This window comes from Carassius carassius, chromosome 25, assembly GCF_963082965.1.
Source record: "Carassius carassius chromosome 25, fCarCar2.1, whole genome shotgun sequence".
Taxonomy (NCBI): domain Eukaryota; kingdom Metazoa; phylum Chordata; class Actinopteri; order Cypriniformes; family Cyprinidae; genus Carassius; species Carassius carassius.
Genome location: NC_081779.1, coordinates 20423631 through 20443586, shown reverse-complemented (window position 1 = coordinate 20443586; position 19956 = coordinate 20423631). Strand labels below are relative to the sequence as shown.

At 37.4% G+C, this 19956-nt stretch overlaps 1 protein-coding gene across 1 annotated transcript; it reads left to right on the top strand.

Moving 5' to 3' along the window:
• Positions 1–5893: 5893 nt before the first annotated feature.
• Positions 5894–18328, top strand: LOC132104387 (sodium-dependent lysophosphatidylcholine symporter 1-B-like). Its single transcript, XM_059509823.1, has 14 exons — positions 5894–6275; positions 8225–8350; positions 9925–10049; positions 12995–13118; positions 13222–13300; positions 13378–13547; positions 13638–13728; positions 14992–15110; positions 15292–15375; positions 16393–16476; positions 16610–16722; positions 16809–16952; positions 17214–17390; positions 17641–18328. Exons 1-14 carry the CDS (start codon positions 6189–6191, stop codon positions 17690–17692), a joined length of 1575 nt encoding a protein of 524 aa, XP_059365806.1. The 5' UTR covers positions 5894–6188; the 3' UTR covers positions 17693–18328.
• The last annotated feature ends 1628 nt before the right edge of the window (positions 18329–19956 follow it).

Below are 19956 nucleotides of genomic sequence, written 5' to 3'. Positions count from 1 at the left end.
ACATGTCCCTCACCAACATTTTCAGAGGGATAACATCTCAGACTGTCTGAGGTCATGCTATATCTTAGATTAAACAGACCCAGCATGGTCCAACATTTTGTATTTCTGACCTAGAGCCACATAGACAGTTTAACTGGACTTTGAAACTATCAGAAGAGATTCTTTAATAGTGTATGTGAACTGTGAAACTTCCAGAGGTCATGTCGTTTTTTTTTTTTTTTTTTTGCAGTTCACATCTAAGTTGAAGTTTCAAATGGTTAAAATGTCGAAACTTAAGTGTAATTTTAGCATATATGTGAGGGCATCAGGCAGGTGCATGGACTGACGTAAGAAGAGAACACTGTGCACTAGTACAGCACTGCACATAGTGCACTAGAACAACATTTAATTGCATCTGTCAGCTAATAATATTTCTTTTTGTCTTCATGAGTCATTAAAAAATCTTGCTTAGGTATGTAGTGGCTAGGTGCGCAGTACTTTGTGTTGACTTGCAGACTTCACTTGATCTTGCTTGAGTCTCGCTACGAAATGTCTTTTATTTATGTTTTACTTTCTCTGTGCTTGGAACCACTGAACTACTCTTAACAAACCATTATGGTAGTGGTTTTTAGTCAAAAAAAAGGCACAGAGGAAAACTACTTTCACAGATAGCTTTAATACACCCACATCCAATTATATGGAGGAACTAGACTAATTTGCTTTGTTTACTATAAAGTACCAGTCAAAAGTTTGGACATACCTAATGAGTCATTACAAAATTTGCACATTTTAGAATTACAGAAAAATCATCAGAAAAATAACATAAGCATTTAAATTATGTATCATCATAAAAAAAATCTTCCTTATATTTTAGATTCCTAAATAGTCCTGTAAAATAGCAGCTAAACTTAGCCTAGATTACTGCTCTGCACATCTTGGTATTTTATCAACTTCATATTTATTCACTTCATGAACCAGCAGTCTTAGAGTTGGCATGTGTGTCTTGTTAGTTGCTTTTCCTCCAGTCAAATGAATACATAAATAAGAAATGAACAGACAGATAGACAGATCTACATCTAGACATCTACAGCTAGACATAAAAATATTGGCACAGTTTAAATTGGTCTGTAAAACTCATTTTTAAAACTCAAGCAGTAGTGAGGGTTAAGCCTGTTTCTCATGTCAACATCAAAGTCAAATCAATTAAAAATGAGTCTTTAGTTCACACGGATAAACAGTCCGGTGTATCCTAAATCTTGACTGGTATTTTACATCTTGTTATAATAAAAAATTGATTTCTACGCTGTGAACCTGATAAGCTGGACTAAGAAGGGTACAGAATGTGCCTGTGTTTCAAAGCTGTTGCCACAATGAGAACAATTCTTCTGACATACTGTACAAACACACATATAAATCCCACACCCTTGCTTGTGACTTTCCGTAACACCTATGCCTATTTTGAGTACAGAACCATGGTCTTGCCGATCATCAGTGCCATTATACACCACTGTGTTTGACAACACACTCGTGTGAGCTAATGAAAGCATACGAGTATCTGTCACTGATTTACAGAAGAGAGAGCTAGAGTTTTCATTCATGAACAACACTTCCCTACATAAAACCAGTTGGATATCGGTCAAAGAAATGCCACTAATGATATCATGAAACTTTGTTGTGATTATAACCGTAAGCTACAAAAGGCCATTGTTGCTTGATCCTGTAACAGAAAGTGAATGCAGGACTGAGTCAAGGTCAGGGCTAATGTCAGGGATTCTGGTCATGTGACCCTGAAGATAATGTTTTCAGGGTGACCATGTCATGAAGTACAGGGGAGCAGTAAAACTTCAAGGCCCCCATGTGAAAAACCAATAACAAATGTTTCATGGCATAGGTTCCATGCGATTGTGCAAACAAGAGCAAAATGATCTCTGGGCATACTTTGACATTTGTCATCTCGTCCCAGACAAGTAAATAAAAATCAGCACTGTGTCTTTCAATGGCAAACTAAAATGCCTCATAAACAGACACACAACATCAACTAAAGCCTCTATCATATTAAGTAGGGGTGCACGATATATATATCGGCCGATGATTAATGCGCATCTAGTCAGTAAAGCCGGTTATCTAATCAGTGGTAAATTCCATCAGCTGTGTGATTTCACACAGAACAGCTGTTATTTATCGGTGCACTCCTAATATTAATGCTGTGTTCCAGGCAGGTGTTTGAGCCCGTAAGTCACGATTTCAAACCACGACTCACGACTTTATAGCGTTCCAGGCAAGTCACGCCAAACTTCCTGAGCGCAAGCAATTGTAGCTAGATTATTAATTTTATTGCAATGTTATATTGTCCTAAAATCGTTTTTTTAACGTGCACCACTTGCGTAAACACTGCATCCATAGGCAATATTATCCGTAGAGGCTGCCATTGTTGTTTCGCAGGCTATGTGACGTCAGAGTTCGTAACTCGGAGTACATCTATCTAGTACGAGTTCACGGGTGGGAAGTCACGGGTTTGACTGCTGTTCCAGTGCAGTTTCACGGGTAGAAGGTTGGAAAAACACGGGTTACGGGTTGCCTGGAACGCGGCATAAGATTATATTTATTTGAAGGAAATGTTAACAATCAACTTCAGATTGGTTAACATTATGAATTCTGTTTTTGTTAGGAAACATTAGAACACTTTACAACTCCATTTGTTTACTTAGTGAACTACATTAGTCAACATGACAAGGAAAATATTTTTAAAGCATTTATTAGTCTTAGGTAATGTTTATTTCAGCATTACTATAATTTCAGCAAACATTAACTGACAATGATTTATAGTGGCAATATATTTATAGTATTTCATTTAAGTAAGTTAATTTCAATATTCACTAATACATTTTAATCAAAAGTTTGTATTACTTAAAGGACCTTAACTACAATGAACAATGTTTTTAAGCAATATTTTTATTACTAATATGATTAATAGGCAACTGCTACAAATGCACTGTTAGTTGCAGCTAACATTAACTAATGGTACTGTTGTTTTACCATTTTTTTTACATGCTATTTATTAATTTATTTTACACATCTATTCACAACTGCACTTGAATGCACTTTTTAAAATATTGAATAAAAATTTAATTAACTGGTTATAAATAAACTTATTTTTTGGCCAGTAAATCAAAAGGCCATGATATATCAGTCAGGTGTATCCAAAGAACCTTTCATTTTTTTAAACCTATCACTTTGTGGTTACAAATTTAAGAACCATTTTTAAAAGATGTTCTGACATAGCATCACATGAAAAACTAAGGTGAAGTACAATACTGTGAAGTAGAGTATTGAGCATTTAAGGTAAATATGATGACATCAGACAAATGATTGTCTTAAGCAATAATAATAATAATAATTCTCTTATTGTTAGTCAAATGAACCAGATTACTGAGACTATCACCTTTTGTTTGTAATGGCTCTTGGTGCCTCTGCCCCAGTGTTTTGGCGCTTTCCCACTGAATGGTATGGCAAGGCACGGTTTTCAATTTTGGGGGGTTTTCCACTGGGTACAGTATCACTTCGGTTGAGGTTCCAACAGTATCGTTACCAAAACATGGCGTGTAAACTCTGCTGATCACTGATTGGCTGGAGAGAATCTTCACTACCTGCAATTGGGACACAAACACAACAGAACCGCTAGTTTTTACGAGTGGCAGCAGTAGAGGCGGCGCAACAATAATGACATGTGCATAATCCCAAACACATCTGGCACTAATAGACTTCACCAAACAGCCTGCTATCTTATCTTCTGTTTACACACATTGAACCTGAAACTCTCTAAACACTATGGTGTGTATATTTTCAAGTTATGTTGGATGGACGCCCACCAATATGTGTGTGTGAGTAAACAGTAAAGTCACAGTCTCCAAGTGGCATGGTATATATCATGCATACCCTGCAAGACTCCAATGACAGCTATTTCTCTGAATGTATTCCTGAATGGAAAGCATAAGCACAGCCTTTCATTGAATGACAATTTAGCGACTTCCCTTTCCCTTTTGAAACTTTTTTCAAAAGTTTATGGACCAATATAGCAACTTCTTGGACAAACTTTATCTAAGTTATCATCTTGCCCACTGATCTACATTCATCTTTATATAGCTAGATCAGTGAATTGTGGATTAATGCTTATTGGAGATGCGAACAGTTTCAAACGATTCAGTTCGATTCGGTGAACTGGTTCAAGAAGAGCCGGTTAAATCAAATGATTTGTTCGCGAACTGGATATTACTACACTGCAGTGAATGCGCTCACAACAGACACGGAAGAGAAGACAATGCTGAATAAAGTCGTAGTTTTTGCTATTTTTGGACCAGAATGTATTTTTGATGCTTCGAAAAATTCTAACTGACCCTCTGATGTCACATGGACTACATTGATGATGTTTTTCTTACCTTTCTGGACATGGACAGTATACCATTCTCACAGTTTCATTGGAGGGACAGAAAGCTCTCAGACTAAATCTAAAATATCTTAAAGGGATAGTTCATCCAAAAATCAAAATTATGTCATTAATAACTCACCCTCATGTCGTTCCAAACCCGTAAGACCTCCATTTATCTTCGGAATAGTTTCAGGTATTTTAGATTTAGTCCGAGAGCTCTCAGTCCCTCCATTGAAACTGTGTGTACGGTATACTGTCCATGTCCAGAAAGGCAAAAAAAACATCATCAAAGTAGTCCATGTGACATCAGAGGGTCAGTTAGAATTTTTTGAAGCATCGAAAATACATTTTGGTCCAAAAATAGCAAAAACTATGACTTTATTCAGCATTGTCTTCTCTTCCGTGTCTGTTGTGTGAGAGAGTTCAAATCAAAGAAGTTTCCCGGATTAATTCATTTACTCAAACAGTACACTGACTGAACTGCTGTGAAGAGTGAACTGAAGATGAACACCGAGCCGAGCCAGATAATGAACAAAAGATTGACTCATTCACGAGTCAAGAACCGGTTGCATCGGTTTTTGGATCACCAGTAGTTCTTTCGGACAGTTCAATTCAATAAATCGGTTGAAGAAAATGGTTTACCGGTTCTTTTGCGCTCGACCTAATGGCGTCATTGGCGATGATTGCAAGCCTTCGGTTTACCCGCGCTCATAACATTAGCACAGAATCAGTTCAGAATCAATCACCAAAAGAATCAGTTCGGTTCAGACGCTCTGTGTGTCAGTCTGCTTCACACTGAATCACACATGCGCAGTATCATCAGCTCCTCGGTTCTCGAATCGGACGCGTCCGACAGAAAGGGTTCTTGACTCGTGAACGAGTCATTATCTGGCTCGGCTCGTTGTTCATCTTCAGCTCTCTCTTCACAGCAGTTCAGTCAGTGTACTGTTTGAGTAAATGCATTACTCCGGGATATTGGTTTGTTTGAACTCAGAGGAAGCGTCAGCCACATTAAACAAGTTAACAGCTGAAGTCATTTGTGGATTAATGCGTATTGGTGATGTGAACCGTTTAAAACGATTCAGTTGGATTTGGTGAGCTGGTTCAAAAAGATCTGGACAGTATACAGTACACATAGTTTCAATGGAGAGACTGAGAGCTCTCAGACTAAATCTAAAATACCTTAAACTGTGTTCCGAAGTTGAAAGAAGATCTTACAGGTTTGGAATGACATGAGGGTGAGTTATTAATAACATAATTATGATTTTTGGGTGAACTATCCCTTTAAACTGTGTTCCGAAGATGAAAGAAGATCTTAAGGGTTTGGAAAGACATGAGGGTGAGTCATTAATGACATAATTTTCCTTTTTGGGTGAACTAACCCTTTAATGATCTGACAGAACATATGATATCTATGCTAGTTACATTTAGACACAAGTTTTAGTTACTTTTAATTGAAAGCAGTTTGTCCTGACTACTGACATGGTGAAAAATCATACGAGGATAAAGGGAGGAGTTAGATTAGAATGAATGAGTCTTAGAAGTGGGTGGAGTTTCCAAGTCTTCAAGTGCTACTCCACTACAGCTGTCTGGTACAGGGATCGGTAGAAACACAGGTTGATTCCGGAGAACACGACTTACGCAAACAGTAGCAGCTTTGTTGTTGTTGTTGTTGTTTTAATTAAGCAGGTTTATGGTTTTCCCTTGTTTATTTAATATAATTCAAAAACTGGATTCATAGGTAAGGTCTTAACGACTTTAAACGTAAATCTTCAAGAACGAGATGGCACGAGGAGAGGGCTCAGAGCAGTGCTCTAATGCCAGTCTGCTTCAAACACCCAGCCCAGAGGGAATCAAACGGGCAGTAAAGGTAAGAAACTGAAAATAATTTATGCTTCCATTCATCTATACGTTAATTAGCTGCGCAACCTACGTGTTTCACATGCACATGGTTCCCCTGTTGAACAGACACATAGTATAGAGCTGATCGACGTGTCATTTTGTCAGGTTGAATTGAGCACGCACTACTCGCGACGCGCAGCCTTTTATATAAATATTATCAGACCGATTACACATGCATTCTTTGACTGTTCCACTCCAGAGCAATTTTATCACGTTTCACCGTGATATAGCTACATAGCTCAATTTTTCCTCCTTCAGAGATGACTGAATTGAACAAAAGTATATTAAATTAAATGAGAGAATTCTTGAGAGTATCTGGGAAAAAAGATAATATTTGGGTGTAATTTTGCCTTAATCTCAAGTAGGCTAACCGTTAAATCTAGTGAAATTAATTAAATGAGTAGAACATATTTCAATAAAATATTTCACAACATTGAATGGTTGATTCCAACTGGCTGACAGATAAGGTCTTGATTTATTTATTTATTATTTTTGTAAAGATTTCAAAGAGATAATGTTACACTATTGACACCTTATTACAGCAAAAAAAAAAAAAAAAAAACTAGGAAAAAATACCAAACAAATAAATGACAATATTATAAATAACTAAAAGCTCTGTCTCTCTGCCCAGTAAGTGCATAAACAGCTTAAGCATCGAATGTTTTGTGAATTGTTAAAAAACTTTACTATTTTAAGAATTTGCATTGATTTTAAATTGTCATGTATACTGTCAATTATTCCTTCAATAAAAATGTGTATATATAGCAATTATTCTACCAATCGCCCAACAATTTTAGATGTTTTGGAACTTTTGGATGTGTAACACAAAGCCCTAATTAATTGACCCCCCTAATAGATAAGTCTAGATTCCACATACGCACATGCCACATCATCACAATGGATAATCTATGCAACTCTAAATTTAATCATTGTAATCATTTGATTTATAAGGTTGATATTATACGAAATGGCTTTATTGCTGTGGAACGTGACCTGCTTTTCTCGCTGATGTAGATGAGCTAAAAGAGTCATAGATTTTGCATCCCAAAAGTTTTCCTGATAGTTCTAGATCAGTGGTTTTCAAACAGGTCCTGTGATCACCCCCAGATCTGCACATCTTCCGTGTCTCCCTCATCTATCACACCTGATTCAACTCATCGGCTCATTAGTAGAGACTGCATGACTTGAAATGGGTGTGTTTGTATGGGGAGACGTACAAAATGTGAGGTGCTAGGGGTGCTTGCAGGACTGGTTTGAAAACCACTGCTCTAGATTATCTATCTGTCCTTATTTTGTGTAAATGGTTTAAACACCATCATTTAAATTGAGACTGGTTGGAGTCAAAGGGAAAACCTGACTTTTAAAGGATGGCATCACACTTCCTAGAAACGATTATTTATCTTGTAGAAAAGGCCGTTCGACAGCAGTATTTCACTGTTTGGTGTCATGACAAAACCATTGAGTGTTTATCTACTTCCTTGAGCATTTAGCAACCATATTTACCCCCAAGCTGTTTATTTGCATCACAAGCAAAGTTAGTACAGTATGTGTGGTCCAAGATTAACGAAAGCCCCACTCATACAACATGCCAACAGATCCTCGATCTACTAGCTGGCAGATAATTGAGAATGAGGCTATGTTTCGGATTAGAACCCAACAGCAAGTCAAGCAGAAATGTATATAGTGTTAGCATAATTAAAACCAGCGCTTGTCTGAGAGTGGAAATCCTAGCCATTCAATAACTTAAGCCAAATTTCAAGCATGTCTGGCCACAGTGTGCTCATTTACACTACAGTTAGGTTAGTTTGAATCCAAGCTAAGCCACTGAGAACTTAGTATGACCTGAATGAATATAGCATCTTTAGTGTATTCTTAATTATCTTGTTTCTTCCTTTTTCTTAAAAAAAAAAAAACTAGTGTGAATCAAGGAGTGGGTTGTCAGTATGCAACAAGTTGTGTTATGCCATTGGTGGAGCACCATATCAGATAACGGGATGTGCAATCGGCTTCTTCCTTCAGATCTACCTGCTGGATGTTGCTTTGGTGAGTGAAACTTTGTGATGGATTTTTACTAACATCTTATTCATATGGATCAATCAACGGATTCATCATACTGTGAATTTTAATTTAAAATGTCTGTTTAACCTTTTTATGGCACTTTCCATGAATGTGGTACACTTGGTGTCTCATTACTTTTTTGTGTGTGTGAAAACCATATGTTCAAGAAGTTATTATATAGCATCAAATTAACAGAATAACACAAGCAGTTCACAACACAATATTTCACAGCCAATAATTTGGACCTGTGTGTCACCTCAGAGGTCTTGATAATATTGACTGTACACAACAATTGAAATAAACTGATTTCTGTTGAACTGAAGAAAAAAAAAACAATTCTAAACTAATGTTAATGACTAAACCGCAATGTTAAAATGGAAGATGAGTAAATAGTCTTACTTTATGAATATTGTTGCTTTGGCTACATTTGGCAAAATGTTTATTTTTATTACCCTTCAAATAAGTATTTTTAAATATTTAGTGCAACCTCGGATGCCATTTTTGTGAAGAATAACTTCCTTATGTATTTTCAAAGTCTTATTTTCAAAATCTTGTCCTGTTTTGAATTTGTGGAAAATGACTTGAAACTGAAGATCAGATTGACGTGCTGAATGTAGAATCTGATTGCGATCCTCGGAGGGCAGCAGGTTTGTTTACTTGTACTTACCATCTTTTCAAAATCTTCTCCTGTTTTTAATTTGTGGAAAGTGCCTCGGAACTGAAGATCAGATCGACATGCTGAATGTAGAATCTGATTGCGATCCTCGGAGACCAGTGGGTTTCTTTACTCCTACTCCCTCTGCCCATATAGTCCGAGGCGACAATTGCATTCAAAAAGGGGGAATTGTACTGGAAAATGAATGGATATGCAAAGGTCTTTCATGCCATTAACTTTTGGGAGCTACTGTAGTCTTGGCATGCTGTTTGGCCAGATTAAACAGTCTGAATAGGATTGTTTTAATAGCCTTCAGTATTTATCATGTAACCACTAACTACAGAAGACAGGTTCCCAGTGTGAGTTCTCTCTTTTTTTTTCTTCTAATGTGTTTAATCCCATAATTAACAGTTATTCCTACAATACACAATGTCAGCATGAAGCACTCAATCTGTGCAACATTTCAGAGTCCTCCAGCAGTTTTCCAAGTGTGATGTACTGGAAGTAAAACAGTTTCAGCTGAGTAACTCCTGTATCTAAAGGTCATTGAGCAGGCCTCGTGCTCCTCCTGATATCTGTCAAAAGTAGTTGTGGTTTACTTGCTGCTTAGTCCTCTACATGGTATAAATATTTGTAAATTTATCGTGAGAAGTCATATCTGCAACTGATATGTTGTGGTGCATATCTCTTCTTTATCACCAATATAAATAAGTAATATGAAGCAGACATTTTTGTTTCGAAAAGTTTACTTTTCTTTCACTTTTTTTTTCATGTTGGTATTTCATCTTTTAGTTTGAGTTATTTAGTCCATTTTGATGCTGAATAAAAGTTTTTGGAAAACGCTCATCCTGTGATGTGTTTTAGGTAAGATGATGACATTCTGGTCTTACTCTTTTCTTGATAGTTGGACCCATTTTATGCCTCCATCATCTTGTTTGTGGGTCGAGCATGGGATGCCATCACAGACCCTACGGTGGGCTTTCTAGTCAGCCGGAGTCCCTGGACAAGATTTGGACGAATGATGCCCTGGTAAGTCTTTCTTCACCTGCAGTTTCACTGGATTTCTCAAATACTTTAATGTCTAGTAATCCAGCGCTTTACTGTCCTGAGCCATCTCTCACATTAAACACTGAACAAGACTCAGAATCGTCTTGTTTAAGGAGCATGTTGCTTGTAGTAACTGTCTGCTTGATTTAGTTTTACAATTCTACCCTCCACTAACTCGGCAGCTTCCTCGATTGCATTTGAAAAGCAGCCCAAATGAATCCCTCTGCTCCGTCACTTGCTTTGTCTCTTGACCCATTTCTCTGTCATTGTGAAATGTCAGGAGGTGTAGTCTTTAAGTGAGAGAGCCAAGTGTATCTGGTCAGAGGATGCTTGTGGGCTAAGTGAAGTTCATAGAAAATGATCATAAATTAATTAACTAATACTGTATTAAGTTTGACCACCTGGGCTTGGTGACCAGTATTTTTTTGAAGATTCAGCACATCATTTGACTGATGAACAGCTCTTTCCAACAACACAAAACAGAGAAAAATTAATTTTGCAACTAGTGACCCTTCACCCTATGATCACAACAAGCTTTATCTGTAGTGACGGTGATGCGCACACATGATGGAGAAAATGCTTTATAGAATGCTTGTGTGGTTCTCTACACAATGAAGGCTTTTGCGTCATTGATGAAAAAGTCTTATTGGGTTTTGACCCAAATGAAGCAAATAACCAGTTTAACATTTCTTAGCTGGTATTTTCTTAGCCTCAGACAATAGGCGGTCAGGCTAACATCAAAAGCACTGTACAAGGTTTACTGTCTCCATCTTATTTTCCAAATGATGGTTTGTTTGAAGTATGCTGTGGTGGCTTTTATAAGCTCTCAGAAATAGGAGGTCACTCGTTGTGTGAATAATTGGGAAACCATTTCGATGAAGTGATGGAAATGGGGGGGGGGGTTACATCTGCTCTCTATCTGGACTCGGTGCATGTGAAGGAATCTGGTAAGAAGCTGGTGAGCAAGTTCTGCCCTAATGAGCTCATTTCAGTGACACTGGATCCGAGCAAGACGGTTGCATCCTGTCAGGACGGTGTGTTTACAAGATCCCTAGTGATGCCCAGATTTGTGCTGTGATGTCACTTGGGAGCGCATGAGACTGTTTTTTTTTTGGTGTAGTTATGGGTATATGTGGGTTTTCCCTAACTATCCCCATGGAGAATCATATAAACCACAAGCCTGTCTAATAAAATTTTCTTGATTCTTGATCACATGCATTATTAATGGTCACAAGCGAGTTAAGCTATCATAATCCTGAAAGGGAATTAATCGCAAAGGATAGACACATTTCCAAATGACATCAACTGAAATACTGGGTAACTATATAAAGTATCAATATTTGAGCGTGAAGTTTTGAAGTGCTAAGAGTGGCTATGATCTTCTGTAATACATGGGATATTTTCTGTCTATAAGCGACTCATGTCATGTGGATTGAATTCAGTGAATGGAATTAATAACACATTTGTCTTGGGCTGCTGGGCTCAGAAGGATGGTACTCCTTTTTGTGCTGCATGACTTTGCAGCAACTCTTGAGTGGTCCAACCCACAACACACCACCTCTGTCGTCCAATCAGAGTGAGAGGGAGGCAGACAACATCCACTTCAAAACTATGCCAGCACACTGGGGTTATTTTAGTTCAAATGGCAGCCTTGCTGGTAGAGCGAGGTTTATTTTGAAATGTTAACTAGTTGCACCTTTTTGCTTTTTCTTGCTCTGAATAATTCAAATTACAAACAGATACAAGAACCCGTTGATAAATCTAAAATTAATGCAGTTTATTTTCATAACAAATGTTTTAATCGATTGAAGAGATTATATTGTTTAATAGTATAGGTAGTGTAATATAGGTCAAAACAGCTGTCATAAGAGTTTTGTACTTTTTAGTTCCCAGGGTATTCCCCCGTCAGTTCAGATGATTTGCATCTTGAAAATGCAGTTCAGTTCAGGTGCATTTATTGAAAATGCACTTCAGTAACCCCCTTTCAAGCAAGCTCAGTCCTACCTTCGTGTCTTATTAGTTTTGTATCGACAAATAATTATTTGTTTAGTGCAGACAAGGTCCAATATCTAATCAAAATGATGACTACTGTATGTGAAATATTCATTTATAATTAGAGGCTAAAAAATTGTTTTTGCAAAAAATTTATAATGACAGTTGTATCCTGTAGCTCAGTGAAAACATTTGACATGCATATTTGCGGTATTTAAATCATTAGGAGCATATTTGCGCATTAAAATTCTCTTGACTAACATGACTCTAGTATCAAAATTCACCATTATACCTTTTTAAACTAGAAATGTAACCCAGACAGGTTCATGTGAAATCTGACAAATGTTTTCTGGAGAATAGCTTTAATGATTAAATCATGTGTGGTCCTGCTATGGTCTTATTGTTAGATGAAAGCATTATTGAATTAGCCAAAATATGTAATAAACAAACAGAAAGGGGGTGGAGAGGGGCGTGGAACAAACTGACTGAATGCCAACACTTCTATTCTGGTTAAATTAGTGGAATTCTGTGAGCTCTGATGCTGTTAAGGTCTGCTCTAGAAAAACTGCCAAGTGAGGCTCCACTTTTCCCATAAACCATTCAGTTCTGTGAAGTGTAACGTACCTGAAATGGTATTTGCTTGTGGCACAGATGTGAAACAGACCATGTACTTGCACTTCAGCATCCTGTTTGCCACAAGTCACTGAACAGAGACAGGAAGTTATCTAATCTCTCATCATCAGAAGAGAGGGAACAGTAATGACAGGTTTGGAGCGTGACAAGGTTCACAGCCATAACACCTAGTAAACTTAATCGATATGTTCCTGATCTCCAAGCAATTTATCAGCATCGGGAACCAGAATACCGAACTAGTTATGCTTCTTTTTTTACCTTTTGTACCTTTCTTCTAATGTCACACATATTTTTCCATGCAGGATTGTGCTGTCTACCCCGTTGGCCGTGCTGAGCTATTTCCTCATCTGGTACGTGCCATCTGTTGACCAAGGCAAGGTTATTTGGTACCTGATCTTCTACTGCTCCTTCCAAACATTACAGACAGTGAGTAACCATCTTTTTATGACTATAAGTTGTAGCCCGTTTATACTGTAGTTCCTCATAATTTAATTTAACCTTTCGGCATTGACTTTTTCCCCAAAAACAGTGCTTCCACGTACCGTATTCTGCCCTTACCATGTTTATCAGCACTGAGCAGAAGGAGAGGGATTCGGCCACAGCCTACCGTGAGTTTCAAAGCACCTCTGGCTAGATATGCCTACTGTTCTGAATTTCGCAGCTAACTGCTCATCTCTTATCTCAGGAATGACTGTTGAGGTTTTGGGCACGCTCGTTGGCACTGCTGTTCAAGGACAGATTGTGGGAATGGCTAGCGCTCCTTGTATCCGCTCCGGTGAGAAGCTGAACTCCACAGGTCTGCTGGTGGCTTCCACAGTCAACATCACTGAGCCTCATGTTTCGCTGGAGCATCTGGTAAGGATTTTTTTTCTTCTTTAAAGGTTGACACAATTTTAACTCTTGCTATACTGGTGTTAAATGCCTGGTATCATATGGTTCCCACAGAGAAATGCTTACATGATTGCATCTGGTGTCATCTGCTGCATTTATGTCATCTGTGCTATGGTCTTGTTCCTTGGTGTAAAAGAACAAAAAGGTAAGTTTTACTACCACCATAAAGACACATTATGTAATTAACATTGCACTTGTTTAAATATTTGGGGTCGGAGTCTATTATGCTCACCAATGCTGCATTTATTTGGTCAAAAAGAAAGTAAAAATTTTTATTTTGTGAAAAAATATTACAATATAAAATAACTTTTCTATTTCCTGTGATACAAAGCTGAATTTTCAGCATCATTACGGTCACATGATCATTCAGAAATCTCTCTAATGTGCTGATTTGATGTAGAAAACAGTTGTGCTGCCTTATATTTTGTTGAAACCGATGCATTACCCTTAAGTTTCTTTTAGTTGAATAGAAAGTTCAAAAGAACACTATATTTGAAATAGAAATCTTGTAACATTTTAAGTGTGTTAACTAACTTTTGAACAGTTTAGTTCTTCCTGGCAGAATAAAAGTTTTTCTTATTAAAATATTTGTTTTTAAGCAGTTAGCTGTTAGTTCTTCTAATATGCTGGTAAAATTGACAAGATTAATCTTAAAAAAAGTAATATATATGCTGTAATTTTACCGAAATATTGATGACCCGTGCTGCATGCACATCAGTGATTTTTGTCCAATCCAGTGCTCTCCCAAACAAGTCCCTATATCTGAAACTGACTAGTAAATAGCAAATCATAGTTCATGGCTGTGATGTAACTAAAGCCTATAGGCTGTCTTAAAACAGGGAAATGATGCATTCTCTATCTCTCACCCAATCGTTCTGTTTCAGTGAGATAGTGTGTGTACACTGTAAATCTCATGTGGTTGCTTGCAGATGTACCTAGGTATTTCCACACAGCTCGGGTTTCTTTGAGTCAGTAGTTAGCCCACAAGCAGAGCTCAGCTGGCCGCAGGGAAATGCCAGCGAATAAGCTTAGCAGGGTGATTGGCTTTCACAGCACAGAGAGGGCTGTCTAAATGGAGTTCATGTTAAATGGTGTTCTCTAGAGTGGTTCTCAATGCTTAGAAAATTAAAGTGTACGAGCAATTAAACGACACATTTTTGGTGGATTCCTTGACATGCAAATGCATTTCAACAGCTAATCAAAATGTATATGGTTGTGTGCAGCAATTTCCTTTTATTGAGATTTTTTTTTTATCAAGCCAACACATGAGAATTGAAGGGCGGTGGGGGAATCTTGAAGCAAGCTCATTTCTTCCCTAGCTGCTCTGATATTTATTACTTTTAATGTAGCACCATTAATTGCCATTTGTTTCCATCATCTCATCTTACCTCTCTCTTCTCTTTGACAGAGACCTGCAGGGTTAGGACCGGGTCCATGTCATTCTTTCAGGGTATTCGTATGGTGATGGGCCACGGTCCATATGTCAAGCTGGTCATGGGCTTCCTCTTCACCTCTCTGGCTTTTATGGTGAGTTCTTGTGCAAATTATACACTCCTTTCATGATGAGCCATGGTCACCACCAGCCGTCTGGGTTGTTTAAGCTTTGATCATCATGGACGCGCAATGTTGCCTTTAGCGATCGCTTTATTTTGTTTTGGTAATGTATCTCTACTGTGCAGCTTATTATTTCTATAAACATTTCTTGCAGCTTCTGGAAGGAAACTTTGCACTGTTTTGTAGCTACACCCTTGGCTTCAGAAACGACTTCCAAAACATCCTTCTCGTCATTATGGTAAGCAAACTAAATGTCTCTTGTTTGTTTTAAATCATAAATGTATTTTAAATGGACTTTCTGACTACTAAAAGACTGCAAAGACCCTGTATGGTCTGTAAAGTTAGGTGAGGTTTCATTATGGAGTGATTGACATTTTGACGGGCAAATGTACAAAAGGAAAGTATTTAATGGGAACATTACATAATACATTTGCATAATACAAGTTATATTTGGGCTGATCATCTGAACAGACTAATGTTTCCAGTAATCTATCGCACCTTAGCCAAGCCACAACTCACAACTTTCCCACTGCATTCCCACGAAATGCTTCAGGATCGCAGAAAAGTTGTCAATAAACAACTTGATTTATTGTTTCAAGGAAGACAAAGTTGTTCATCCAGTTTTAAAGAACAATTAAGTCTTGTTCAAGTTTTGTTCTTGAGATCAGAGTGTTTAAATCCCAGATTCCTTTAAGAATAGAATAAGTATTATCGTAGTCTTGTAAAAAAAAACAATGCTTTTATTTCAGACTACAATAATCCTCGTTCAGGGAGCTATGACTGCAAATGCATGAATAGAACGTTTTCAGCCATTGTCCTAGATATGATACAAAACATTCCAGTATTGTTGTCGAGAAGGTGTGTTGGGAAGCATTATTATTGATGGGAACATGTGTGAACACACAGACTGGTTCAGTTCTTTGACCGAAACCTAATCCAGTATTGTTGTTGGAAAGCTATTTCAGGAAGCATTATTATTGATGGGAACATGTCTATACACAGACCGGTTCAGTTCTTTCACAGAAACCTAATCTTAGCTAATGCCGTTTGCACGCATTATCAGTCATGATAAGCTTTTTCTGTATTACAAACAGCTGTCTCTATCAGCATTGATCATCAAAAATGTTTTCTTCCAAATCATCACCAATTCACCATGTGGCGTGACCAACTTTTAGACAAAAGCGAAAATTCTTTTTAAACCTGCACCCTCTTAGTTATCTTTGAGCCAATCCTTTTTTAATTCCTTCTATTTCAGCTCTCCGCCACGCTTGCTATCCCATTTTGGCAGTGGTTCCTCACTAAATTTGGCAAGAAGACTGCCGTGTATATTGGGACTACAGTAAGTATTGGCAGCTGCACACAAACCTTCAGTTAATTCCACTAACTGACCAACAGCGGCTGCTTCTGCTCTGTCATCTACTGTAATTGATGCTTTTGATTCCCGATACTGATGGTTTATATCCTCTTTGCAGTCTGTTGTGCCTTTCCTGGTCTCTGTCATCTTGGTGCCCAGCAATCTTATTGTGATATACGTCGTGTCCTTTGCAGCTGGAGTCAGCGTTGCAGCGGCCTTCCTCCTGCCATGGTAAGTACCTGAGAAATGCACAAATGTATGTGCTGTTCCAGATTTGGTGCACTTTATTAATGGAGTGTGTTTTGCTGTATGCTCAGGTCCATGCTTCCCGATGTTGTGGATGATTTTAAAATCCAAAATCCTGAATCTCAAGGCCACGAAGCAATCTTCTACTCTTTCTATGTGTTCTTCACCAAGTTTGCGTCTGGAGTTTCCTTGGGGGTCTCAACTCTTAGCCTTGAGTAAGTTTCACAGTCTTGTAAAGTTGGATTACAGTCTGCATGATTCAATAAGTGCTGCTTTTTGTTTTACTTTTACTGTATGAGAATCGTTCTGTCCTCCTGACCTTCAGATATAATGCGATTAGCGCTGGTCTTTTGGGTTTGGAGACGTGACCATGTAGGATAGTGGTTGAATGTGAAATTCGGTGATTAGTCATGAGGTTGGATTTATCTGGATGAACATGAATAACATTAATCTCTCGTTTCTTCTATTTAAAACAGTTTTGCCGGCTATGTGACGAGAGGTTGCACGCAACCCGCCGAAGTCGATTTAACCTTGAAGATCCTGGTGTCTCCTGCTCCGATAGTCTTGATCATTATCGGGCTGCTGATATTCATCTCGTATCCAATCAATGAAGAAAAGAGACAAGGCAACCGCAAACTACTTAATGAACAACGGTAAAGCCACCTATTGATTTCAACAGTCTTCCAGTCACATGTTTTGCTTAAAGACGTTAAGCCTGCTCAACATTCTTGAAATCTATAAATGAACACTGTACTTTTAAACCTCTAAATCGGATTAAATGGCATTCTTGTAATTTAAACAAAAATTACAGTACATATATATATATATATATATATATATATATATATATATATATATATATATATATATAGGCTAACTGTGTCCTGTGTTACTCTTTTTCAGAGAACATGAGATTGACTCAGAAACAGACTCCACTGAGCTCAATGTGGTTTAAGGGCACCGGAACCCTAGACCGAACATTGTGCCACTTGTGTCACATCAACACAGATGAAACAAAGTGAGCAAATGCTTTGAGCCAACCATGCAGCCTTGTGCACAACCACAAATCAACATGAAACAGCCTTTGTCCAGCTCCATTTCAAAGTGCCTTGCCATTTCCAGTTGCAAGTGCTAATGGATGCTAGAAACGTTTCCCTGAGTTGCACAAAACCGAAAGGCAGGCTTGTGTGTATGTGTGTGTTGCCATTATTTGTGCTGCTCGCTGGTGTAGGATCTCAAAGCAGTGGCCAAAAAAAAGCCAGCTTTCGATAAGCACACCTCTAAAGTGCACTAAAAATGATCTGAGACATGTCTACCATAAGATGAAACTTGAAACATTTAGTAACTTTTTTTTTTTTTTTGCTAAGACCAAAAATGCATTTCGATCATGATTGAAAGGTACATTTTGGGAGGGATATCTGTGAAACTACACAATGCGAGTAATATTTGTTTATAATTTAATAATTATATAAACTTTTGTGCATCTTATTGGAAAAGCAAACTTGAGAGACCTGAGAGGACTTTGATTACGTCAGACTTCAGTATTGTGCACAGAAGGTTATTGTTTATTTCATGTATTACTTTCTTTCATGTACACCTTCCGGTGGTTTTTTATTTTTTTTTTTTTTTTACCTGTTTCTACTCCCCCTGGGTGTACTGTTTCAGGGGGATGCGTTGTGGGGAAACTTACAAAAATTATTTAAGTATTTATTACTTTTGTTTTAAATCATATGTTGGTTTGATTATGTCTGTTTCTCCCATCTTCCTTAATTTATCTTAAGGGCCTCCATCACCTACAAAAGGGCATTTGCTGTACGTAGAATTATGTCTAATATGCCATTAATTCCTTTGGAAAAGCCAATCAGTGTATTTACAGATGACACCACTGTTAGTTTAGGTGTCAAATTAATCTAATTTCTGGTCTGTTTGTTCAGTGTCAGTGTCCATACAGTAATTATCTCAAAAGGGCTTTTATTATTGTATAGTTCTCTGCCTGTAACATCTGTGTCAAATATCTGAATGCCAAGGGTTTCTATACCATCTGTAAGTGTTGTGATATACTGTATGTACATAGCCATCTGAAAATGTTTTACATTTTCGGTTTGGGGGAAATGGAATGGCTTGTAAATAATGCGTAAATGTCTTATGTTGTACATATGTACATATGATGCACATTGAAATCTCTTCAGTGCATGTTTAATAGCATTTTCTAACACGTGTCAATTTTGTATTGATGCATCTGTAACATTTTTGTCCCCTATTCTCATTAACACTGTTTTTTGGTGATCTGTTACACTTTCCGTATTGTGATAAAAAAAAGAAGACATATATTGAGCACATTTGTCATACACATGTTTGTGCTTTTTGGTGGGACGGAGTTGTTCTAAGTGCAACTGTGTGTAGTTGTTAAAAAGAAACGATGTTACAAAAACACACACCTAGCATCTTATACAATAAAATATGAAAACATTTTATACATATAACATTTATATAAAAATATCTGTCTGTCTGACTGTCTATATATCTGTCTATCTAGAGAAAGAGAAAGCTTGCATCCTTTATTTTGTACAATAACTTTTATTCAAATCGTACGAAATCGAAATCACTGTGGTTTTCTTCAGTGTACAGAAAATATCAGTATAAGTTTTAAAACACAATATGGACTGCGATATCTATTCGTTTTCAAAGTGTTAGTCCATATGGACTAATACTAATTCATATACTTTTGAATTCAAATAGGAGAGAATGCCTGAAAAAGCTTGCGGTTTCAACACGCTCAGTGTGGGAGCGCCCCCTGGAGGAGACAGACAGCAGCTCACTCGATTACTCTTCCTGCTGTTGAACAGCTGGACCATTGATTGTTCAGAGCTGATGCAACACTATCGTCACAAAACCAAATAGTTTATAAATAGCTTAATTCAATTCAATTCAAGTTTATTTGTATAGCGCTTTTTACAATACAAATCGTTACAAAGCAACTTTACAGAAAATTATGTTTCTACAATATTTAGTAGTAGCTAGTAGTTTGTGCATGTTTGACAGGATTTTAGAAAAATTAAAATAATAATAATACAAGATGTAGTCAGCTAGATGATGAACTATCAATATTATTAATTAATAGTAATTATATGATGCAGTCACACATGTAGCAATAATTGTTAGTTTTGTTGATTCAAGGTTAGGATCATCTGGGGTCCTCTGAGGGTCAGCATCATCTCT

What these genes read in the sequence shown, in the direction of transcription:
- LOC132104387 (XM_059509823.1), top strand. Translation starts at nt 6,189, where the DNA reads ATGGCACGAGGAGAGGGCTCAGAGCAGTGCTCTAATGCCAGTCTGCTT. An exon ending in GAATCAAACGGGCAGTAAAG is followed by an intron (nt 6,276 to 8,224) that starts GTAAGAAACTGA and finishes AAAAAAAACTAG; the next exon opens with TGTGAATCAAGGAGTGGGTT. An exon ending in GCGGCCTTCCTCCTGCCATG is followed by an intron (nt 16,723 to 16,808) that starts GTAAGTACCTGA and finishes CTGTATGCTCAG; the next exon opens with GTCCATGCTTCCCGATGTTG.